Here is a 25,600-nt window from a genome sequence, read left to right on the forward strand (position 1 = left end):
GTAGTGAAGTGACTTCCCCAAAGTCCCACAACTGATAAGTGACGGAGCCGGGATTAGAACCCACACCCTCTGACTCCCAAACCCGTGGTCTTTCCACTGAGCCACGCTACTTCATCTGCTGTGTGGCGGTTGAGCAAGTCACTTCACTTCTCTGTGCTTTCCTTTCTTCAATGATAAAATGGGGATTTGATCCTACTCCCTCCTACTTAGACAGTGGGACAGTGAAACAGGTACTGTGTCTGACCTGATTCTCTTGTCTCCACCCCAGTGCTTAGAATAGTGCCTGACACATAGTAAATGCTGTACAAATGCTGTAATTGTTGTTATTGTTATGAGTGGTAATGTAATATTGTTAGTGTTTCCTGACTCAAGAACATATTCTGGTGCCTTGTTAGTAATAATAACTGTGGTTTCTCTTAAGCACCTATTGTTTGCCAGGCCCTGTACTAAGCACTGGGAGAGACACAAGATCCCTCACCACCCCGTCCCCATCTGTCCATGGATTGCGTGAACGACGACCTGAGAGGCTAATAGTGTCGCCCTCTCTTTGAGTGCCCCTGTTGGGGGTCCCATTTGGTCCCAAAAAAAGTCATGTGTGACTCCTGAACCATAGGGTCACAGCCCCAGACCTACTGTAGGTTTGCAACTTGAGTCGGTTTGTTAAGCGCTTATTATGTGCCCGGCACTGTACTAAGTGCAGGGATAGATAAAAGCTAATCAAGTTGGACACAGTCCCTGTCCCACACGGGGCTCGCAGTGTTAATCCTCGTTTTACAGATGAGACAGCTGAGGCATGGAGAAGTGAAGTGATTTACCCAAGTTCACACAAGAGACAAATAGCAGAGTTGAGATTAGAATCCAGGTCCTTCTGATCCCCAGGCCCGGGCTGTATCCACTAGGCCACTGCTTCCCAATCCTAGGATTGTAAACTCCCAAAAGGCAGGACTCTTGCCAAGCACCTGGTACTACATTATATGCTCAGCACTCAGTAAATGCTGTTGATGAATGTGTATGGTTGTGTGCTGGGAAAGGCGGGTGGGGGAGTGGGGTACCAGAAAGCACAGTTATTTCTATTTTACTTCTCCCTCCTTTTAAGGGTTATTTTAACCTTTAAAGAGGGTTAAAAGTGGCTCTTGATTTACAGTATTTTCCTCCCAAGTCAATTAAGTTCAAATCTCCTTGTTTGGTTTTTTTTAAAATGAAGAGATTTAAATGCATCCCCTACACACTTGCATCTGTAGCTTTTAAGGGCTTTGATAATCAGCCCACCCATCCCCAGCACAGTACTTAGGTCCATATCATTATACTCTGTTGCTTCCCTCATCTATAATGTACTTTTTGCTTTTCCCCCACAGCTAGACTGTAAACTCCTTGAGGGCAGGGATCCTAAGTCTTTCAGTCTTAGATTTTTGTACCTTTTGAGTAGAAAGTAAAACCCATGAGAGACTGAGTTCTAATTCCGCTCTGCAGCTTGTCTCCATTGTGACCTTGGGCAAGACACTTGACTTCTCTGTGCCTCTATTTCCTCATCTTTAAAATGAGGATTAAGATGGTGAGCCCCTTGTGGCCCGAGGACTGTGTCCAACCTGACTAGTTTGTATCTACCCCAGCACTTAGTACAGTGCCTTGCATGTAGTAAGTACCTAGTAAGTAACAAGGATAAAGATGATTTGGGAGACCGTGTGAGGAACAAAAGTTTATAGTCCTTGGGCTGTAACACCTTTTAGGGAGAGGGTAAAGCCACTTGCATGAGATGTGCCCAGAGCTGCCCTGCCCCTTTAACTCACAGAATGGGGGTGAGAGCATCGGGGCTAGGGGAAAGAGGAGGAGGCAGAAGGCTCACCTGGCCCAGACCAGCCAAGAAAGCCGTGCAGATGACTTGGACCAGTCTATCAGTCGTTGATATTTACTGCGCGCTTACTGTGTGCAGAGCATTCTACGATGCATTTGGGAGAATATAGTACAACAGAGTTGACAGACACGTTCCTTGCCCACAACAAGCTTGCATTCTAGAGGACGAGTTTATGATGATGATGATGGTATTTATTAAGCGCTTACTATGTGCCATGCACTGTTCTAAGCTCTGGGGTAGATACAAGGTAATCAGGTTGTCCCACGTGGGGCTCACAGTAGTTTATAGCTCTCGGTTTATAGTATATTTCCTATAGGTGGACATGGCCGTTTGGAAGAATGCCTTGTTTGCTGTGACATGGAGGAACATGAGAGCCTCCCTCTCCGCCTGCCTCCGTTTCTCTTCCAGCACTTATGTAGATACCTGTAATTTCTCTGTAATTTCTTTCTTTATTCATATTAATGCCTGTCTCCCCCTTTAGTCTCTTAAGCTCTTTGTGGGCAAGGAATGTAGGTGCTCAATAAATATGATTAAATGAATGAATGAGTGCCTCAGGCTCAGGATTGCCCGTGGGGCGGGCAGCCAGGAGCAGGGAAGACACAGGGGCATCCAGGCGCTGCTTGCTCTTCTCCCTTTCCGCGTGGTCTCTACTGGCTCTTTCCCTTCCAAAGGCAGGTACCCTCACCAAGGATATGAAGCACGAGCATGTTCATTCCTTTTCCCTCTGTTCTGTTCTGGCAGGAGAGGAGATCTCCATTTCTTTTCCAACGGGACCTCGTCACGTGGCGGAGAACATTTTTTCTTCCCTTTTGGGAAATCGCTTTGTCATTTCTCGAAAATGTACAGTGGCTGTTGGTAAACCTTTGTTACCCCCCGACTGTCGGGGAGTCTGAAAGGGAAGTTGTGCAATCATGGCTGCCCTGCTTTGATGGCAGATGGAATATCTCAAGTCTGAAAGATGGAGACTCCATTAGGAGCTTGTATCAGCAAAGGGTTGGGGTTGGGGGGTTTCCCAGCTTTAGAGAAGAGGTACTGGGGGGATGGCAGGTCAAGGTGAAGGGGGCTCCCTTCACCCCCTTCTTTGTCCTGCCCTTTTGCGGTCTGACACTTCTGCCTTGAGTGGCGGCTGAGATCAGGATCACCGGCGCCTCAGTCCGAGACCCACGTTCTTTGTCTGAACTGCAGAGAGGAGGGGAGGTGGAGGGGGTAGACTAATTGGCCGAGTCGAGAGGCCTTCCGTCATTGGCCAAACGGGTCGGGGCTTTGAGTTTGAGACTGGACCTGGAAGAGGCTGAAGCATCACAGCAACGCTATGTTTCTCCCCGGCCAGAGCCTTGTGAGCTGCAAGTTGGTCCTGGCGTGATTGATGGGGCTAGAGTGCAGTGACAGAGGGCAGTCAAGAGGAGCGGCAGCATGGTCCAGTGGTTAGAGCACCGGCCTGGGAATCAGAAGGACCTGGGAACGATCTACAAAGTTTTTTGCAGCTACTGGTAGCTGGGGGAAGAATGGGGATCAGATAAGTGGAAGGAATATGCCAGGATGAAGTCGCAGAATAAATTAGGGTAAATAATTGAAGGTTCAGTTGCTATGCATCTATATGCTGGGGTTGGTTAAAATACATCGTTGTCTGAGGTGACTGTTGGGTGTGAGTTTCCTACTTACATCTTCTCTCGTGGAAAGAAGCGTACTTGAAGAGCATGGGCCTAGGAGTCAAGAGGATCTGGGTTCTTATCCCAGCTCTGCCACTTCTCTGCTGTGTGTCTGTGCCAAAGTCACTTCACTTCTCTGTGCCTCAGTTACCTCATCTGTAAAATGGAGATTGAGACTAGGAGCTCCATGTGGGACGGCGGCTGTGTCCAACCTGATGAGATTCCTGGTTTCTGCCCTGGTGCGTATTAAGGGGTCTGGCACATAGCAAGCCCTTAATAAATGCCATAAAAAAACAGAGAGAAGCTCCTACTGTTGGCTTCTTCCTTGTCCACAGTGGGAGAAGGATACCGATGGTTGAATCCTATCAGTGAGCAGACGGGCTCCACTGACCCAATGGGCACTAGGCCAGCCTCTGTGGCTCTCTTTGAGGGAAGGGACATGTAGGGCTGGGGAGAGGTGAACGAACAGCCACTGGCCCAGGTTCTTTCAGTTGGTCTGGGTCCCAGTCAGGCTCTCCTCCCCCCGGGACATTGGGCCGATCACCCAGCCACTTGATTTTGACCCTTTCACTCCATCTGACGGGATCGAGAGACACTACCTGCTGGACTTCTCAGGGAAATTTCTAAGGATGAGTCCAGGAGAGTTGCCCTGTAATGTTTGGAAAGTTCAGGGAGTGGGAGAAGGGGCTCATTTTCCCAGTGAAAAGCCCTGAAACCAGTTACATGTCTCATCCACTACTTGGTCATCCCCCCCAGCACCTCAAACGCAACATGTCTGAAGCAGATCTCCTCATCTTCCTACGCAAACCCTAGCTTCCCCTTCACTTGCCCATCACTGTTGACAGCACCACTATCCTCCATCTCATAAGCCCATAACCTTTGCATTTTCCTCAGCTCATCCCTCTCATTTAATCGGCATATTCAGTCTGTCATCAAATCTTCTCAGTTCTGCCTTCTAAAATCTACCCTTTCCTCCCTGTTCAAACTTCTATCACTCTGATCCAAGCACTTAATGTATCCTGCCTTAACTACTACACCGACTCCTTGATTACCTCCCTGCCTCCTATCTCTCCCTACTCCAGTCCATACTTCACTCTGCTGTCTGGATCTGTTATTTCTTAAAAAAAAGCTCAGTTCATGTTTCCCCACTCCTCAAGAACCTCCAGTGGTTGCTCATCCACCTCTGCTTCAAACAGAAATTCCTTCCCGATGGCTTTAAAACAGTCACCTCACTTCCTCCTACCTCATCTCGCTGCTCTCCTGTCCACACAGTTTGTTTCTCTAATGCTGAACGACTTACTGTGCCACATTCTCATCTACCTCGCTGCTAACCCCTTGTCCGTGTCCTCCCTCTGGCCTGGAACTCCCTCCCCGTTCATGTCTGACAGACCACCGCTCTCCCCACCTTCAAAGCCCTCCTGAAATCATATCTCTTCCAAGAAGCCTTCCGCAACCAAGCCCTCATTTCCCCTTCTCCCCCTTCCTTCTGTGTCTCCCGTGCACTTGGATCTGTACCCTTTGAGCACTTTTATCCACCCCCGTCATCAGCCCCACAGCACTTATATACATCATCCCTAGTTTATCGAATCATCTGTCTTTTCTACTGTCTTTCCTGTGGGCAAGGAACATGTCTACTAACTCTATTATATGGAGAAGCAGAATGGCTTAGTGGAAGGATCATGGGCCGAGGGGTCAGAAGACCTGGGTTGTAATCTCAGTCCTACCAATTGCTTGCAATGTGATCTTGGCAAGTCATTTAACTTCTCTGTGCCTCCATTTTCTCAACTATAAAATGAGCATTCAATACCTGTTCTCCTTTCTACTTAGACTGTGAGCCCCCTGTGGTTCAGGGACTGTGTCTGATCTCATTAACTTGCATTTATCCCAGTGCTTAGAACTGGGTTTGACACATAGTAAGCACTTAACGAATACCATTAAAAACCCCTCCTAAGCGCTCTTGTATTTGCACCTTTCAGTCCTCCCTCAGCCCCACAGCACTGCAGAACATATGTGTAATTTGTAATTTGTGGGAAGCAGCGTGGCTCAGTGGAAAGAGCCTGGGCTTCGGCGTCGGAGGTCATGGGCTCGACTCCCTGCTCTGCCACTTGTCAGCTGTGTGACTGTGGGCAAGTCACTTAACTTCTCTGTGCCTCAGTTACCTCATCTGTAAAATGGGGATTAACTGTGAGCCTCACGTGGGACAACCTGATTACCCTGTATCTACCCCAGCGCTTACACTGCTCTGCACATAGTAAGTGCTTAACAAATACCAACATTATTTATTTATGTTACTATCTCCCCCCCCACCTACACTTTGAGTTCATTGTGGACAGGGCCCATGTCTGTCAACTCTGTCACATTGGATTCTCCCAAGTGCTCTGCATTCTGAGCTCTCAATAAATACACTTGACTGATTGCTCTGCACAAAGAAAGTGCTCAATAAATTCCATTGATAGATGGATTTATCTTAATTTAGGAGAGCAGTGTACTGAATGTATAGAAATAGCGGAAGTAGTAATAATATTTATTGAGCCCTTGCTTTAGGCTGGACCCGGTACTAAGCATGGGACAAATCCAAAGTAAGTGAATTAAGATAGTAGGGAAGGGTAAGTTTATGGTTTTTCCATTTTGCATTTTATAAAGCATAAGCAGCAAAACCATACTTGGTACGGTACTGTACAAATAAATATAACTACTACATTTGTCAATTGCCCTCTTGGTACAGGGCAGTATACTAAGCATTTGGGAAATAAGTACGCAACCGACCAGTCGGTATTTATTGAGCACTTACTAAGTGTAAATAAATAATAATAATGTTGGTATTTGTTAAGCGCTTACTATGTGCCAAGCACTGTTCTAAGCGCTGGGGGAGATACAGGGTAATCAGGTTGTCCCACGAGAGGCTCATAGTTAATCCCCATTTTACAGATGAGGTAACTGAGGCACAGAGAAGTTAAGTGACTTGCCCACAGTCACACAGCTGACAAGTGACAGAGCTGGGATTCAAACTCATGACCTCTGACTCCCAAGCCCGTGCTCTTTCCACTGAGCCACGCTGTGCAGAGCACTGTACTAAGCTCTTGGAGTGTCCAATTCAGCAACAGACAGAAACAATCCCTCCCCAACAACAGGCTCACAGTCTGAACGGGGGAGACAGACACAAAACAGAATAAAACAAAACAAGTAGTCTGGCGTCCATATCATCAAGATAAATAGAATCATAGGTATATACACATCATTAACAAAATAGAGTAATAAATAATGTATACGATATAGACACATTCCCTGCCCATGAAGAGCTTACAGCCTACAGGGGGAGACGGATGTTAATTTAAATAAATGATTTGTGGTTATGCCCATAAGTATCGTGGGGCTGGCGACAGGTTGAATGTCAAATAACCAAGGGAAGTCACAGAAAGGAGAGCCAGGGAAAGGAGGCCTTAATCCGGGAAGGCCTCCTGGAGGAGATGTGACCTTAATGAGGCTTTGAGGGTGGGGAGAGATGAGGTCTGGCATATGTGGAGGGGAAGGGCAACAAATGTCAGGTTCCCTGCTCAGAAAGGAGCTTGCACTCTAATATCAGAATGTGATTTCAATCAGTCCATCAATGGTATTTACTGAGCGCTGGCCATGTATGGGGCACTCTACAAAGCACTTTGGACAGTACAATTTAAGAGTTAGTAGATGTGCTCCCTGCCCACAGTGTGTGTTGCAAGGGGAGATAGACAATAATATAAAAACAGATTAGGGATAGGGACATAGGTGCTGGGGGTTAAGGGAGAGGGGAATAAGAGGTGCAAATCCATGTGCCAGGGTGACAAGGCAGTGGAAAAAGAGGAACTAAAGATTTAGTCAGGGAAGGCCTCTTTGGAGGAGCTGTGCCTTCGGTAAGGCGTTGAAGGTAGGGAGTGCGATCGTCTGTGGAGGGTTTTCCAGGCCAGAGGCAGGACGTGGGAGAGGGTTCGGCGGCGAGATAGACGAGATCAAGGTACCATGCGTAGGTTGGCATTAGAGGAGCGCAATGTGTAGACTGTTGTAGAAGCAGAACAGCGAGGTGAGATATGAGGGGTCAAGGTGATGGAGAACTTGAAAGTAGAGAGAGATTTGGCACAATACAACCGCCGAGGCATGCAGCTGTTCCGCCAAGTGAGTCTTCCTGGTTGTGGCAGCCACCGCTCGGCTATTCCGGGCACCCCCTAGGTGGGTGCAGTCAGCTCCTGCGGGCACCTAAACCCGCCACTCAGCGCTCAGTGAAAACAGCCTCCATGCTTTAAACCACCCTCTCTTGCCAGGCCGGCTGAGAGGAGTCTGTGCAAAACGGGTCGCCGGTTCTCCTGTTGAGGCAGTTGTCCGGCCAGGAATCGGAAGGAACACCAGGAAAGACCCTTTAGCAATAACCCAGCGCCTGGGGCCGCCCACCCAGCCATACACTTGACCAGTTCAGATGCGTATGCTGGGCGAGCCCTACTTTCTCAGCGGGAGTATGCATCTTGCGGGTAGGGTGCAGGTCTCGGGCTTCTGATGTGCTTTCCCAGGCGCTTAATCCAGTCCACCACACCCACACGTTCAGTCTTATTTACCGAGCACTAAACGCTTGGGAGAGTACAATATCACGGAATTGGTAAGCACGCTCCCTGCCCGCAACGCTATTCAAACGACCACTGCATCCTTTGCTCAGGGTGGACCGGAACAGAGCTGGTGGGGTGACGTGGGAAGATAAACCGGTGAATGCCCAGGTGGCTTGTCAGTGGCTACCGTGGCTGTAGTTTTACTTTTCTCTTCCCGAGGAGCGGAGCCAGAACTGGCCAGAGTCAATGGTATTTATTGAGCACTTACTCTGTGCAGGGCACTGTACTAAGCGCTTGGGAGAGCCCAGTAGAACAGAGTTGGAATGCACGTTCCCTGCCCATGACAAGTTTCCAGTCTAGAGTCCAGTGAAGTGGGGTTTAGGGGCTCAGTGCACCACCTCTTCACCCTTCTTGGCTACACACCAGACAGCCCCATGCCCTGAGCTTGGCTCCTTCCCCCTCCACCTCCCTGCACCTTTCAGAGAGCTCCTGCCCTCCAAGGTGGCAGAGAAAAGCAAGGGCTTGTCTGTAGTGTGACCCTGGCCAAATCGTTTCACTTCACTGTGCCTCAATTCCCTCATCAGCAAAATGGGGATTCAATCCCTGATATCCTTCCTACTTAGACTGTGAGCCCCATGTGGGACCTGATTGCCCTGTATGTACCCCAGCACTTAGCTTGGCACATAGTAACTGCTTAATGAATGCCTTTATTAAGAATAAATGAATCAATTATAATTATAAATTGTTATTAATAATAAATCAAAGTCCAAATTTCTTAGTTTAAAGGTTAGGCTCAGGACTAAATGAGGACAGCCATTTGCTGTTTGTTTTTTGATATTTGTTAAGTGCTTACTACATTCAGCCCTGTACTGAGTGCTGGGGTAAGATACAAATTAATCAGGTTGGAGACAGTCCACATCCCACATGTGGACTCATACTCTTAACCCCCATTTTACAGATGGGGAAACCGAGGCCCAGAGAAGTGAAGTGACTTACTCAAGGTCCCGTAGCAGACAAGTGGTAGAGCCGGGATTAGAACCCAGGTCCTTCTGACTCCCAAACCCATGCTTTACCCATTCAGCCACACTGCTCCTCACTTTTCCTGAGCACGTTAAATTTCAGCAGGTTCAACAAGAACACCAGAGAATAAGGCAGTGTGGTCATTTAGGGCGATGGCTTGAGCGTAGACTGTAAGCTTGTTTATTGTTATATTGTACTTTCCCAAGCGCTTAATACGGTGCCCTGCACATACTAAGCGCCCAATAAATACAAATGACCAACGAGTCTCACCCCTGGACAGTGGTGTGCAGAGCTTGTCGACTTTTCATTAGTCCATTTCCTGAAGTGGGAAGTTTGCAGGGAGCACTGGTCAATCCCAGTCTGAGCCACTCATTCTGCGGCATCTGGAGGATCTCTTTACCTCAGCCCTGGGGATCTGTGATGGATACGCCCTTGCGGGGGCAAATTTAGCCAGGGTCGGGGGGGAGGCCCTGGGGGAGGGCCATGGTTGCGGGGGGAATGTGCAGACAGCAGAACCCACCCTCTCTGGAGAGGCGCTGAGTCAGACTTACCCAGCAGCTGCTCCTGGGGGAGGAGAGGAGAGATGAACTTGCTTGAAGTGTGTAGGAGTCCATCGGAACAGCCGAAAGAGGCCATTGTTCTCCCTCCATCCCTCTCTCCCTCCCTCCCTTCTCCTGGGAGCTGTGGCTGACTGCGGGTGGGAAGGAATTCATTCGGTCCACTCACTCAACCTCGTGAATGTTTTGCACGCGGTCTGAGAAAGGGCCGTCCTCTCAGATGACCCTTTCTCTTTGAAACTGTGGCCGTGGGTACACTAGCAGGCCTCCGATTCGGAATTCCAGATTTCTGGTTTGTTGACCTTCCCGAAATCAATGATCCATCAGTGGTATTTAGTGAGCACTTCCTGTAACAATAATAATAATAATAATAATAATAATGGTATTTAAGTGCTTACTTATGCAAGCATTGTAGTAAGCGCTGGGGTGGATACAAGCAAATTGGATTGGACACAGTCCCTGTCCCATGTGGGGCTCACAGTCCCAATCCCCATTTTACAGGTGAGGTAACCGAGGCATAGAAAGGTGAAGTGATTTGCCCCAAGTCACTCTGCAGACATGTGGCAGAGCTGGGATTAGAACCCATGACCTTCGGACTCCCTGGGCCATACTCTATCCTCTATGCTTTGCTGCTTCACACTGAGAAGAGCACTGTGCTAAGCACTCAGGAGAGTGCAGTACAACAGAATCGGGAGACACGTTCTCTGCTCACAATGAGCTTTGATGAAATACTGAAACCAATAATCAGTGAGTGGTATTTTTTGAACCCTTACTGGGTGCAGAGCAGTATACTCTGTGCTCCAGATCCGTTTGGCCTCAAACGGTTTCATGTCCCTTTCGCTCATCCTTGCAGTAATCCTGTTAGACATGATATGGGACTGTCCCCCCTCTACCAAGGGTGAGACTTTATCTGCAGAGAATCAAGCCATTGGGCTGGGATTTCAGACCGGATCGGTCTCTTTTTGTTTCTTGTGGTATTTGTTAAGGGCTCACTATGTGCCGGGGATGGTTCTGAGCGTTGAACTAGATACAGGCTAAAGGGTGGGACACATGGGGCTCCCAGTTTTACAGTTGAGGGAACTGAGACTCAGAGAGTGAAGTGACTTGCCCAAGGTCCCTGCAGCAGACAAGCATTGGAGCCGGCTTCAGAGCTCGGGATCTTCTGACTCCCGGGCCTGTATCCTATCCACGCTGCTTCTCAAAATTAGAGAAGCCGCAAATTCTCAAAGTTTTTGTTGGGAAGTTGGAGTGAAGGTGTGTGGAGGTAGTGGTGGGAGGTGGGTGAGGGGTAGGGAAGGCAAAGTGTCCACGGGTAGCCATCCGTGGCAACCAGGAGGAAACTCCTACCTTAGGAATAGCTAGACTGATGTCTGGGCAATGGTTGGACAACTGGTTGCTGTACAGAATGTCCGAAGCCGAACGGGGGCAGTTGCGAGACCCCCCATCACCCAGACTCAGCAGGAAGCCTGCTAAATCCTCCTCTCTTTTATGGTGCCCAGATAGAGACCCTGAGCCTCAAAGACCCAAACCCCATTTTTTTCAAACCCCGTTACTTCCTTCTACCCAGGAAGCTCCGTGAAGGCAGGGGTCATGTCTACCAACTGTACTGTGTTTTCCTCTCCCAAGCAGTTAGTACAGAACTCAGCGCACAATAAGCAGTGAATAAAGAGAAGCAGTGTTGCCTAGTGGATAGAGCCAGGACCCGGGAGTCCCAGAGTCTGAGTTCTAACCCTAGCACCGCCACTTGTCTGCCGTGTGACCTTAGGCAAGTCGCGTCACTTCTCTCTTCCCTCATTTTGAAAATAGGCCAGTTGAAATGGTCTTGGTTGGGACTCCACACAGCTCTGCTTCCCAGAGAGGAATGGGGTAGACACTAGACTCCCAGAAGCAACTCTTGGCAGACCCAAACTGGTCCCTTCTCCGGGAGCTGAATAACTTGTATCCCCAGTGCTTAGTACAATGCCTGGCATGCATGCATTCATTCATTCATTCATTCATTCATTCATTCATTCATTCAATCGTATTTATTGAGCGCTTACTGTGTGCAAAACACTGTACAACAGACAACCAGCATTCAAACAACAACATTCCCTACCCACAACAAGCTCATGGTCTAGAGGGGACACATAGGAAGCTCCTCAACAAATACCATACAAAAAAAAAAAGCATTGATTGAAATACTATCAGATTGGGATTGGGGATTCCACCAGGTGAACTGTTGACAAAACGAAGCCCCTCTTGGAGTTCTGTTTGTAAAAACCAGGGCCTCAGGTCATTTAGCAATAACAATATTTATTTAAGCGCCTTCTGGGTGTAGAGCACTATTCCAGAGAGTCGGTGGCCATTCTTTAGACATTTGAGACGGACGGCTCCTCATTTGACAATCAACTGGGGGTATTAGTCGACTCTCCCGCCCCCTCTTCCAAAAGGAACTGGAATATGTGTCTTGGCTCCTCTGAGGGTTCCCTGTATTCTGCCCTGAGGTGGAGCTAGCTCTGAACAGGTCCTGGTGTGTGTGTAAGGGGGAGGAACTAGGGGGAGCGGGGGAAGAGTCCACGGAGTCCTGGCTCCACAACATTCTCATCCCGCCCGGCCTTCCAAGCCCACGCACCGCCCAGAATTTAGTTTAGGAAATGTGCGTGCTGATTCTGGGCTCCTGCCGTGGCCCCGCCCTGCCTTGTCCTACCTTGCTCTTTGCCCTGCCCTGCTCTCTGCCCTGCCATGTCCGTGCTGTGCCACTACTCTGCTCTCTGCCCTGTTGCATCCCTGCCCTGGTTTTTTTCAAGTCCCCAGAGCAGTGTGCGGGAGTAAGGGGAGGGTGAGTAAGCTAATTGGGGGGTGAGTGGGGAGAGTGTGCTGACCTCCATACCCACCTGCTCGGTGCCCCTCTGTGGCGGGGTGACGTGTGTGCAGTGGGGTGTGAGTGCGCATCGTAGACCAGTTTTTAAAAGAGGAACCAGGGTCACTCAGTTACGGAAATGAGAGGAGAAAATAGCTCTAATTACGGAGGGGCTGCGGACCACCGCTCCTTGCCTGGCTGGGCACACTTCCGGGCAGACAAGCCCACGGTGCTATTCCTACTTCACGGGGAAGCGGCGTAATTAAGAGAATTCAACTACGGCACTAGCTCGGGACCGGCGAATTGGGCTTGTGATTTTCCATTTTTGTTTCACCCCTTCACTCTCAAGGAATGTTTACCTGTGGAGGCCTTTATGTAGACAGTGATAAAACTGCCCTACCTGATTACAGTCATACATGACCTCTTCATTACATTAACAATAAAGGTCTGTGCCACGGTTTGCTAAAGCGAGGGGTTGGTGAGTGGAACAGAACGGGGGCGCAGACCTTTTCTGATCTATCCTCTGCTTCTCTCACCACTGCCTAAGGATTGAATTTCCTTTCTTCCTTCTTGACCCCTCCATCTCCCAAGAAACTTGAGCGTCCTGTCATTTCCCGGGAAAGTATAGCTAATTTATGGAAAATCGGCTCTCACTCTGCTGCTTCTCTTGTTAAACGAAACCGTAATTACAGATCTCATATGAATTTTTCCAAAACGGTTTCCAAGCTTGAGGAAATGGCTCCAGTTTGAGCTCCGCCCGAGAGCACCTGGTGGGGGGCCTGACAGCCGTTGTTTGGGACCGATGTTGCTGCTGCTCTTCCTGCAGAGAGGCTCCGTAATGTCAGCCCTTGGGGTCACGATGAGGGGGCGTAGGGTCCAGAGCTCTATGGAAAGGTCTGTCTGCTCCCTTGGGAGAAAGCCCTGTAAAACTAAGGAGAATCCAAGCTTGATATCTGCACGTTCTCTTGGTACACACAGTGGCTGCCCCCGGCGTATCTCATCCTAATCCCGAAGGTGTGAGGGAACTGTAGGCTAGACAGTTCATATGGTTCTCCTCCCTCGTGTTTTCCATTGAAAACATGCCTCGACTACTTCATCGGCCTCCTTGCCTGCTGACTTTTTACCTACAGCCTCTCACCACTCCAATCAGTACTTCAGCCTGCTGCCCAGATCATTTTTCTAAAAACTCATTCAATCCTTGTCTCCCCACTCCTCAAAAATCTCCAGTGGTTGCCCACCCACCTCCCACATCAATCGGAAGTCAGCTGCCATTGGCTTTAAGACACCCAAATACCGCTCCCTTTCTTACCAAGCAGCTGGTCTAGGAGAAAGAGTATGGGCTTGGGAGTTAGGGGACCTGGGTTCTAATCCTGGCTCCCTCAATTATCTCCCATATGACCTTGGGCAGGTAATAATAAGGATGGTGGTATTTGTTTAGTGTTTGCTGTGTGCTACCCCGCTGCTTACTCTATTAAGTGCAGATAGGTAGGCACAAGATAATCAGGTTGGACATAGTCCCTGTTTACATGGAAGTTTAGGTCTAAGTACAATCTACAAGAAGCAGCATGGCTCAGTGGAAAGAGCACAGGCTTGAGAATCAGGTCGTGAGTTCTAATTCCAGCTTCTCCACTTGTCAGCTGTGTGACTTTGGGCAAGTCACTTCACTTCTCTGTGCCTCAGTTACCTCATCTGTAAAATGGGAATTAAGACTGTGAGCCCCATGTGGGACAACCTGATTAGCTTGTATCCCCCCCAGTGCTTAGAGTAGTGCTTGGCACATAATAAGCGCTTAACAAATGCCATTATTATTATTATTATTATTAATCTCAGCTCCACTGTATGCTTGCTGTGTGACCGTGGGCAAGTCACCTGACTTCCCTGGGACTCAGTTGTCTCATCTATAAAATGGGGATCCAGAACCTAGTACTTAGACTTTGAGCCCTGTGTGGGGCAGGGACTGTGTCTGACCTGATTATCCTGTTTCTTCCCCAGTACTTAGAAAAGTGCTTGACACATAGTAAGTGCTTAACTAATGGCACAATTATTGTAGTCATTAAGTAGGCAGGAGTAGGATTCAATCCTCATTTTAGAAATAAGGAAGCGGAGGCACAGAGAACTTTAAGTGACTTCCTCAAGGTCACACAGCAGATGGGAGTGGAGCTGGGATTAGAACCCAGGTCCTCTGTCTTCCAGGCCCATGCTCTTTCCATTGTTATCTCGCTGCTTCGAGTCACTTAACTTTTCTGGGCCTCACTCCCCTCATCTGCAAAATGGGATTCTGTACCTGTACGCCCCTCTACTTGGACTGCGAGCCCCATGTGGGACCTGATTATCTTGTATCTACCCTAAGCCTTATTATAGCGCTTGACAAATGCCATTATTATTATTATTACTGTTTTTTAATTATTATTAATCATCATCACTGTTATTATTATTATCTAACCTTGCTCATCTCCCAGTAAAGCCCAACCCTCACACTTTGCTTCTCTAGCACCGATCTCATTGTGCCTCATTCTCGTGTGTCTCTCTGACCACCCCATACCCACCTCTTCTCTCTGGCCCAGAACTCTGACCGCCTTCATTTATGACAGACAACCACTCTCCCCCATCTAGACTGTAAACTCACTGTGGTCAGGGAGCACGCCTACCAACTCCGTTATATTGTACTCTCCCAAGGGCTCAGTACAGTGCTCTGCACATAGTAAGCGGTTAATAAATATCATTGATTACTCTTCAGAGCCTTACTAAAATCACGTCTCCAAGAGGTCTTCCCTAGATAACCCTTCACTTCCCCACCTAATTTTCACTCCCTTTTGAGTCATATATCCACTTGGGTCTGTACCCTTGAAGTACGTTGATATTCTCCTTCCCTCACCCTTCAGCCCTACAGCACTTCATGTACATATCTTTATACTCTGCTGCTTCCTCTGACTGTAATTTATGATGTCTGTCCCCCCAACTTGATTTTAAGCTCATGGAAGGCAGAAATTGTGTCTACTAAGTCTGTTCTGTGCTTTCCCAAGCACTCCATGCAGTGCACTGCACACCCTAAGCGTTCAATAAATACCATTGATTAATTGATGGATTGTTTGAAAATGTGTTCTGGTGGGTGCCTGCAAGGTGAGTCTCTTTTCAGAGAAGCTATGACCTGGATTTTAATTCTCAAAGGCATGTTTCTCAGTGGTTAAGTTTGGGGGTGCCAGGGATGTGTTTGCCTTAGCCACCCCCTCCTGCTCCTGGTCTATGCCCCACGAAAGCTCTAGGGGTTTATCGAGCCCGTCCTGGGTGCCCGTGGACAGAGGTTCTCCATTGCCGCATGCCTAAACAACAGCCCCCAGCTCTAAGACCACGGAGAAGGTGAGGAGACCATGGTCTGTACTGCTGTTAAATGGAATGCCCTAGGGTGGTTTGGAGGTGGAGTTCCAGAAGGAGAGAGAGGGATCCCGTCAGAATGGCCCAGGTGTACAGCACTGTAATATAGATTCCTGTCCTGTACCTTTACAAAACATGAGATGTAAGAAAGAAATTAGAGTCCCAAGAGCTGGTTTGTTGTGTTGTCAGGTACTAATGGGACTGCTGTCTTCCTGTTAATCCCCAGTCCTGGAAGCCAACTGGGCTGTGGTCCAGACCCAGGGGCTGTGGCTCCAGACATGGTGTTCTGCTCCAGGCCCAGAGAATACGAGGAGACAGGAAGAGGATGGGGAGAGCGATAGTCTGCCCGATATGAAAGGGGAGGGACTTGCAGGCAACGAGGCGGACGTGAGCAAGGGGACAACGACGAGAAAGGTGAGATCAAGGGAGAGCGAGCAGGTTGGTTTCAAAGGAGCCTCGGGAGTGGGCTAGGTTATAGTGGGAGAGGAGGGAGGACAGGTGGGAGGCAGAGCTGATGGTATGTGTTACAGCCGACGGTGAGGAGTCCATGTGTGATCCAGAGATGGATGGACAACCATCGCGAGTTGTTGAGGAGTGAGGAGTTGCGTGTCTGAATTTTTTTAGGAATGTCCACCAGTAGAGTCAAGTATAGACTGGAGAAAGCCGCTGGAAGAGTCAAGGGGGCATATGACCGGTTCTTGGACAAGTATGGGCACAGTTTGGGTGGAGAGGAAGGGGAGGAATTCAGAGACATTGTGAAGGTTGAACTGGCAGGACTTGTAACTGACTGAATATGCAGGTTGAGTGAGAGGGATGAGTGGAGGATAATGCCATGGTTATGGGCTTGGTGGAAAGGGAGGCTAGATGGTCGTGCTCTCTCCAGTGATAGGAGAGTCCGCGGGAGGACAGGGTTCGAGTGGGAAGATGATGAGTTCTGCTTTGGACATGTTAAGTTTGAAGTGTCGGCCGGGCATTCAAGTAAAGATGTCTGGAAGAGAAGAGGAAACCTGAGACTGCAGAGGAGAGATGTTGGGACTGCATAGGCTGATTTGGGGATCATCCGCATAGAGATGGTGATTGATTGAGTGTGTCAAGGGAGAAGGAGTAACTGGAGAAGCGAAGGAGATTCAGAACTGAGACTTGAGGGTCCCCCATGGATTTCAGGGAGGGGAGGGGAAGGATGAGGAAGAGGGAGATGTTCTCAGGCTGGCCTCCGTCACCTTTGCCAGTTTGGATCCTGAAAATTCTCGGGGCAAGAGCGTGGTGGAGTCCAAAGAAAAGGAGCACAGAGTCCTGTGCTGGAAGGTGGCTGGTCCGGGCTAAGTATCCGGGTCTCCTGGTGCCCAGCCCAGAGACCCTCCTGTGAATTGCGTTCTAGACTACAGACTTCAAAACAGATCCCCATGGGCTCTGTAGCCAGGTCATGTCCAAATGAGAGTAAGGTCCTCTTTTCTCCTTTACAGCTGCTAGGGAGCATCACCTGGGGAGAAACAGAGCCCTCCACCCTGGAAGAGGAGAGATAAAGGGATTGACTTCACAGAAAGGTGAGACCAATGGGTGGAGGTGGGCAAGGAAAGACTCCCTGCACCAAAGGGTCTCCCTCGAGGAAGCCCTTGGGGGTGATCCGAGCATCTCGGGGGGCCACTCCTCCTCCCCTCCCCCCCCCGGTCCCCATCCTCGGGCACAGGGACTGGAAGGTTGCCACAGGAGAGTGGCCCCTGTGAGCAGCGGTGGTGGGCTCAGAAACAAGCCAGTGACTGGCTGCAAACCAGTCGATAATAATAGTAATAATAATGATGGTGTTTAAGTTCTTACAATGTACCAAGCACTGTTCTGAGCAGTGGGGTAGATACAGGGTAGTCAGGTTGTCCCAGCTGGGACTTACAGTCTCAATCCCCATTCTACAGATGAGGTAACTGAGGCACAGAGAAGTTAAGTGACTTGCCCAAAGTCACACAGCTGACAAGTGGGGAAGCCGGGATTAGATCTCGTGACCTCTGAATCCCAAGCCCGTGCTCTTTCCACTAAGCCACGCTGCTTCTCACATCAGTCAGTGGTATCTACTGAGTGCTTATGGTGTGCAGAACACTGGACTAAGTAGTTGGGAGAGGACCATATGGTAGGTGGTAGACCCTCTCCCTGCCCACAGGAGCTTCCAGTCCGCAGCCGGCCGAGCCTGCCCGTACCCCAGCGCCGACCAGTCGGGGCCCAGCACCTCAGAGGTTCTGGGAACAAGGCTGTCCCACCACAGGAAAGTCGAAACCCTACGTGGTCGTGATACCTTTCAGGATGTCACCGGAGGGTGGTTAGTAGCAACCTCCTCCTGTTCTCCCCGTCCCCTTCTCCAGCCACAGCAGTCCCTCATCACATGAGCCGGTGGCTGGTTCCCACAGTGCTTCCGGAGTCTCTTGGCTGACAACAGTGCCTGAGGTCAAGGGTGACCGACCATCTGGGAACTGTTTTTCAACCAAGGGCCGTGCGGAGAGTTTCCCAGAGACCGGGAGGAAGAAAGGCTGACTCAGAGCTCAGGAGGGGCAAGAGAGCGCAGTAAGATTGCAATCGATGACAGTGTCTTTCCACTGCCCCTCATATCACATCCCTCCATTCCTGGAGTCCTGGGGCTCCTTCCCTGCCGCGCCTTGGCTTTGTGCGTTTTGGACGGCATGCTCCCAAGGGACTGAGGCACGCTCTTCCCACCACTGCCATCTGTCGGGTCACCTTTCGGGCATGAGCTCCGTAACTCAGGGTTTTCCTGGAGTTGAGGCGTTTTGGGACAGCCGCATCCTCTGGGTCTTGGGAGAACTGACCGCATTGGATTTGTCTGCCCTCTGATGGTATCGGAAGGTGGGGGGATGTGTGTTTCCATGCGATGAGCTGCTGTTTATCATTCTTATAATCGCAAAGCATTCTGAGGTCTAGTGGTGGGGAGGTCCCATTCAAGGGACCCATCATTTCTGACCCATGGACCAGCACTACCGTACACTCGTCTCTTCGAGTGCGTGCGGGGGTCCCTCACCTGAGAGGACCCGGATTCTAATCCCGGCTCCGCCACTCGTCTGCTGTGTGACCGTGGGCAAGTCACTTCACTTCTCTGTGCCTCAATTTCTGGAGCTGAAGACTGTGAGCCCCATGTGGGACAAAAACTATGTCTGCCTTGAATACCTTGAATCTACCCCAGTACTTTATAACAGTGCTCGGCCTATAGGAAGTGCCTAATGGGGACTGTAATTATTATCCTGAAGCAGCTTGGCCCAGTGGAAAAAACACGGTCCTGAGAGTCAGAGGACCCGGGTTCTAATCGTGCTTCTTCCATTTGTCTGCTGGGTGACCTTGGGCAACTCGCTTCACTTTTCTGGGCCTCAGGTACCTCGTCCGTAAAGCAGGGATTCGGACTGTGAGCCCCGTGGGAGATGTGTAATGAGTCCAATCTGAGTAGTTTGTGTTTACCCCAATGTTTAGTCCAGTGTCTGTCACATAGTAAGAATTTACCATGCCAAATACCATAAAAACAACAAAAACGAAGGGAGAGAGGAAGTGCGCAGCAAAGTGGCAACAGGCTCTGGGACACTTAGGACTGTGAGTCTTGCCCCTTGAAGGTGCCTGCGTCACCTCGATGCGCAGAAGGAGAGCAGCTGGACTGGTCCAACGGCCTGATTCCCAAACTGTCGCTTGACTTGAGAGATGGGCTGAGGGAGGCTCTAACGGACCGGGCCTCTCCGAAAAGGGAAGTAGTTTCTCCTCACTCCTGCCCACCTTCTCTTCCCATTTCCTGTTTCCCCGTGTTTGTTTAGACAACCAGACCAATGCCTTGTCTGGGTTGCGGTGTCCTAGGGTCCCCTCCCCCTCCCCGTTGGGCAGGATGTTCTCGTGAGAAAGGGATCCAGCCCAGACTGTGAGCTTCCTCTCTGGCTGCTGGAAGGTTACACTCATGTCAGGAGGAGGTTGTGGGCCACATGAGAATTATGCTTGTTTTTTCATCTGCCCTCTTGTTCTCCACTCCTTAGTTTGGATTTTCGTCTTTGAACATTTGAGAAGTTAGCAGGTACCAGTAATAATTGTGGTATTCATTTAGGAGTACTCACTATGGGTAGTCACCCCCTGTAGACTGTAAGCTCCTCGTGGGCAGGGGTCCATCCCTACCTCCTCATATTGCACGAGGTAAACACTCAATAAATACCACTGATGGATCTATGTGCCAAGCACTCTCCTAAGTACCGGGATAGATAATCAAATCAGATCTAGTCCTCGTTTCACATGGGGTTCACAGTCTAGTTTATCCCCATTTACAGATGAAGAAACTGAGACCCAGAGAAGTTACATGATTTGTCCGTGGTCCTGTAGCAGGCAAGGAGAGGAGGCAGGATTTGGAACCCAACTCTCCTGATGTCCAGGCTCTTTCTCGTAGCCCCCTGTGCTTCTGCCAGTGAGAAAAAGCTGAAACGGGAGAGAGATCTGTGGAGTGGTCCTCACATGGAGGCGAGGGAGGGGTTCCCCGGTCAACAGGCCTCGGTCAGCGACGTCTGGTGCTTTTGCCCACACTTGGTTCACTGCATTCCAAGCAGGCCTTGGAGAAATCTTTTTTTTTAATTTTTTAAAATGATTTTGTGGTATTTGTTAAGCCCTTACTATGTGCCAGGCACTGTACTAAACACTGGGGCAGATATGTTAATTAGGTCGGACAGTCCCTATCCCACGCGGGGCTCACAGTCTTCATCCCTGTTTTACAGGTTAGGTAACTGAGGAAACACAGAAGTGAAGGGACTTGCCCAGAGTCACATGGAGACAAGTGGCAGGGCTGGGATTAGAATCAGACGTTATTTATCAAGCACTTACTCTGCAGAGCACTATACTGTTTAAGAGAGTACAATATATCACAAACACAATCGCTGCCTGCAGTGAGAAAATAGTATAGAGGTCCAGTTCCTTCTGACTACCAGGCCCACATTCTATCCATTATTCGACACAGCTTCTCAACTATAAGTATCGTCTGCCACTCTCCCTTCCCCAACGTCCCACCACGCTACAGAGATCTGGGGAAGAGCCAGGCCGTGCCCTCCACATTGCTGCTTCTGGGTAGGCTCACAGTAGAAGACCACACCAGCCCATACCAGGCACTACACATCAAGCAGTCCTTTCTGCAGAAAGAGATCACGCAGAGCCATGGAAGGGAGTGGGTGAGGGGGAGGGAAAGAGAGAAATGGATTTTTTCTTTGCCTGTCAGGTTTTCCTGTTTTTTGTGTAGTGTGCCACCGGACACATTAGTCGTCTTGGCTTTTTGGATGATCGGGACACAAAACTGCCTCTGATGCCCTGGTGCTGTTACTTGCTATCTCTCTGTCCATCATACCCGAAAGAGTCACTTCCCGGCCCTGCACAGCCAATCTGTTGCTGTTCAAATTTTATTCCTCCTTCCCAGCCCCCATTCCATCAACAGAGACTGGAAGGTGACCCCTTCTGGGAGCCCGTTGAGCACCCCCTCCACCCCCTGCGCCCCGTGCATGGGTCAAGTTCAAAGATCTCCATCAGTCCTGGAATAATAATATTTGTAGAATTTGTGAAGCACATACTATGTGCGAAGTACTGGAGTAGCTACGATGTAGGCAGAGTGGACACAGTCCCTGTCCCTCACGGGGCTCACACTCTGAGAGAGAGCGAGCGCTTACAGCACCTTGGGATCCCGATCCCCAAATCACCTAGTTTGCCTTCATTTACCTGTTCCCCTGGGTTTTTAGTATTTCAGGAGGAATCATCAGTAGTATTTATTGAGTACTTACTCCTGCGGAGCCAGCGAGAGGGTGTATAGTACAGTCGAGTTAGTGGACACGATCCCTGTCCTCAAGGAGGCTACAAACTAGTGAGAGAGGCAGACGCTAAAATGCATGCCAGTTAGGGAAAACCAGGGAATTTAAAGCTCTGCACAGAGGAAAGCAGCACAGCTCAGTGGAAAGAGCCCGGGCTTGGGAGTCAGAGGTCATGGGTTCTAATCCTGGCTCCACCACTTGTCAGCTCTGTGACTTGGGGCAAGTCACTTCTCTGTATCTCAGTTGCCTCATCTGGAAAATGGGGATTAAGATTGTGAGCCCCACATGGGACAACTGATCACCTTGTCTCCCCCCTCCCTCCAGCGCTTAGAACAGTGCTTCGCACATAGTAAGTGCTTAACAAATACCATCATTATTATTATTATGAATATTAAGGACTGTGGGCCAGGGCTGGTGAGGACTTTAGTGCCAAAAGGCAGTGTGCATCCATTAACAGGTGACTGCCATACTGGCTGGGGCTTTCTCTGCCAGATTAGGAGGGCATAGAGGCCGGACCCTCACTAGCACCTGCTCAGAGGGAGGCCTGGCCCCTCGAAAAACCGCCTGGCTGGAAGACGTTGACCAATTAGACTGTCGGTCAGTCCCATTTATTGAGCGTTTACTGTGTGCTGAGCACTTGGGAGAGCACAAGAGGAGTACAGCTGACACATTCCCTTCCACAATGAGCATAGAGCCTAAAGGGAGAGACAGACATCAATAGAATAAATAAAATTGCAGATCTGGGCAGAAGCGCTATGGGGCTGGGAGAGGGAACAATAAAGGGAACAAGTCAAGGCAACCCAGAAGGAAGGTAGGGAAAAATTGGCAGGGCTGGGGAAAATCCTTGGTGCTCTGAACCGAAGACAGGAGGTAGAAAAGGTAGATTGGCTACCGAACAGGTTTTCTGCAAATTAGGAGCGTGAGTAAACTTCCAGATGGTGTAGTTCAGTGTAACGCAGAGGGTAATTGGTATTTGCAAAGTGCTTACAGTATACCGAGTACCTTTGTTAATGAAATGTACATCGCCTTGATTCTATTTAGTTGCCATTGTTTTTACGAGATGTTCTTCCCCTTGACTCTATTTATTTGCCATTGTTCTTGTCTGTCTGTCTCCCCCGATTAGACTGTAAGCCTGTCAAAGGGCAGGGACTGTCTCTATCTGTTGCCGACTTGTTCATTCCAAGCGCTTAGTACAGTGCTCTGCACATAGTAAGCGCTCAATAAATACTATTGAATGAATGAATGAATGAATTGGAGTAGATACAAGATGATCAGATCCCACATAGGGCTCACAGTCTAAGTAGGAAGGAAGGAGAACATTTTGCAGATAAGGTAACTAAGGCATAGAGAAATGAAGAGACTTGCCCAGGGTTACACAGCAGGTAGGTGGAGCAGGGATTAGAAGCCAGGACCTCTGGCTCCCAGCCTGTGCTTTCCACTAGGCTATGCTGGGAAGGGCTCGGAAAGTGAGGTGCTTTAATCTCCCTTCTGAGGTGACTCATTGTCTGTGTTCAGGTACTTTGGAATGTGGATCAGCCAGTCCATCAGTGATATTTTAAGTGCTTCCTGTGTGCAGAGCACTGTGCTGAGCACTTGGGAAAGTATAGTAATGGTAAAGTTAGTAGACAGGATCCTTGCCCTCAAGAAGCTTATAGTCTAGGAATAGATTTTTGTTGTTTTTCAAACCGGGTTTTGGCCAGGTCAGTGGAATTCGGGGTGTGAGATGGGGTGCTGGCTGTGATGTTCAAGCAGAAGAGCAGGTGAGTGCCAATCGGAGTGCCCACAAAAGTGTGTGCCTGTGAGGGAGGGCATGTGGGCACCGGATGGTGGAGCCCCTGGCTGGGACAAAGCCTCTAGGTGGTGAGGTGCCCCTCCAGGCACTCAGTCCCAGAGGAGAAATCAATCAACGGTATTTAGTGATGCTATTTAGTGTGTGCAGGGCACTCTGCTAAACTCCTGGGAGAGTACAGTGTAACAGAGATGGCAGTCACGCTCCCTGACCCCACCATCTTACATGAAAATGAAATAATAATCAAAGGTCTTCTCTCCATGCCATGATTCTTCCTGGTACTCCGTCTCCCATACTGACAAGGAGACTCAGGAGAGTTCTGGGAGAGGAGGGTGAGCCTCATGGAAACTGGGAGGTTAGGAGGCTCGGTCCTGGGGCTCTCACCTCACCCCCATGACCCGCTTCCCCTACACCTTCTCCCCTGAACGAGGAACCCCAAGCACCCCTGCTCCTGTAGCCCAAACCTCAGACTGTGTAGCCCGCTTCGGGAGTGCCGACGGATGCCGAATGAGGTGTCATCGTATCCTCCACCTCCACAATCCCTCCGTGCATCTCCTTTCCTTCGCCCTCTTCCCTCACCTGCTGACTCTCCTTCCCTTGCATCGGATGTTCTCCTCTAGCCACTGCTGAAAGGCGATTAGCCGTATCCACTAAGCCAGAAGCACCTTGAAGCCAGGGGGTAGGGTGTGCCAGGTCTGTTGTATTATACTCTCTCCCAAGTGCTTAGTAGAGTGCTCTGCCCATAGTAAGCATGTAGTAAGTTCCATGGATGGATGGATGGATTGGATGGACGGATGGATGGATCACATCATTCCCAGCCCCCAGACTCCACCTGAGGCACAAGCGGACCTCCAGACTCTCCAAAGTCCAGCTCAGTTGTCGAGGAGGGAAACTCTCCTCCAAACTGACTGAGAGGCCTCACTGTTGGGACAAGGGGCATAATGTGCCCAGAAGTGTTTGGGCGAGGTAGTCTCTTTGGGAAGAGGGATAAATCCCACCTAAAATTGTGGGGGACCTGTCTCCCCCTTCACAAGGACTCGTGATGTTGGTGCAGCATCTCTCATTCATTTGTGTCGTGTTGCAGTGTGACTGCCTGTTGATTTCCTGATTTTCTACTACAACCCAGCCCTCACATAGCACTCCTGCCACGACTCACCCAGGGTGCCTCGATCTCGTCTGTCTCGCCACCGACCTCTCGCCCGCCTCCTGCCTCTGGCCTGGAACGTCCGCCCTCCTCATGTCCACTCTCCCCGCTTTCAAAGCCTTATTAAATGTACATCTCCTCCAAGAGGCCTTCCCCGACCAAGCCCCCATTTCCTCTTCTCCCACTCCCTTTTGCACCCTTTACTCACCCCGTCCTCCGCCCCACAATACTTAAGTACATATCCATAATTTATTTATATTAAGGTCTGTGTCCCCCTCTAGTCTGTAAGCTCGTTGCAGGCAGGGAATATGTTTAGCAACTTCTGTTATGTTGTTCCCCTCCCAGATGCTTAGTACAGTCCTCTGCGTACAATAAGCACTCAATAAGTAGGATTGATTGATTGGAAAGAGAGAAGCAGGTGAAATTTCCCTTGCCTTCCTTCCTGTCTCTGGCGCTTTATTCCTTAGAAGAAATGATTGGCCCTTTCTGTTCCTTGTACCCACCTCCTTTTCTTGGGAGGCTTACTCAGTTTATGGGGATTACCTCCTGTTGCGTTTCTCAGCTGGGAAATGAATGCAGCGCCCCCTCCCCCCCCCTCACACCGCTTTTGTGTGTCTCTTCCTTCTCCCCAGTGTGCCCCCAGCCACCAGCACCGGAGAATGGCGGCTTCTCGTGCCACCCATCCCCCTGCCAGTACCCCCTGACGCCGGGCAGCATCATCGAATACCTGTGTGATGAGGGCTACACTCTGAAGGGGGATGACAAATACCTGACCTGTAAGAATGGGGAATGGGACCCACCCACGGAGATCAGCTGCCTTCTTAGCCAAGGTCAGTCCCGGGCAGCTGTGAGGCCGAGTCGGGAGGAGCTCTGATAGTCCCTTGAGGTTGAAGGGACACCCTGCTTCTCGTCCTTGTCTGCTGCTGCATGGGGGGTTTTTTTGTTTGCTTTTTGGTTTTTTGTATTATTGTCCTTTTTTTCATGGTACTTATCAAGCATTTACTGTGTG

General features: G+C 49.7%; 1 protein-coding gene across 9 annotated transcripts in view; it reads left to right on the plus strand.

Moving 5' to 3' along the window:
• SUSD6 (sushi domain containing 6) overlaps positions 1-25,600 on the plus strand; it is a 133,449-nt gene that overhangs the window by 68,377 nt on the left and 39,472 nt on the right. For 5 of the 9 annotated variants that reach the window (XM_029059998.2, XM_029059989.2, XM_029060026.2 and 2 more), the window contains 2 exons: positions 17,321-17,401; positions 25,224-25,421. The exons of 1 other annotated variant lie outside the window; for it this stretch is intronic. In XM_029059998.2, coding sequence (XP_028915831.1) covers positions 17,321-17,401; positions 25,224-25,421 — 279 coding nt within the window. The remainder of the gene's footprint in view (positions 1-17,320; positions 17,402-25,223; positions 25,422-25,600) is intronic. 3 more of the 9 variants (XM_029060044.2, XM_029060052.2, XM_029060037.2) reach the window with 2 other exon arrangements.

Source organism: Ornithorhynchus anatinus, chromosome 1 (assembly GCF_004115215.2).
Source record: "Ornithorhynchus anatinus isolate Pmale09 chromosome 1, mOrnAna1.pri.v4, whole genome shotgun sequence".
Classification (NCBI taxonomy): domain Eukaryota; kingdom Metazoa; phylum Chordata; class Mammalia; order Monotremata; family Ornithorhynchidae; genus Ornithorhynchus; species Ornithorhynchus anatinus.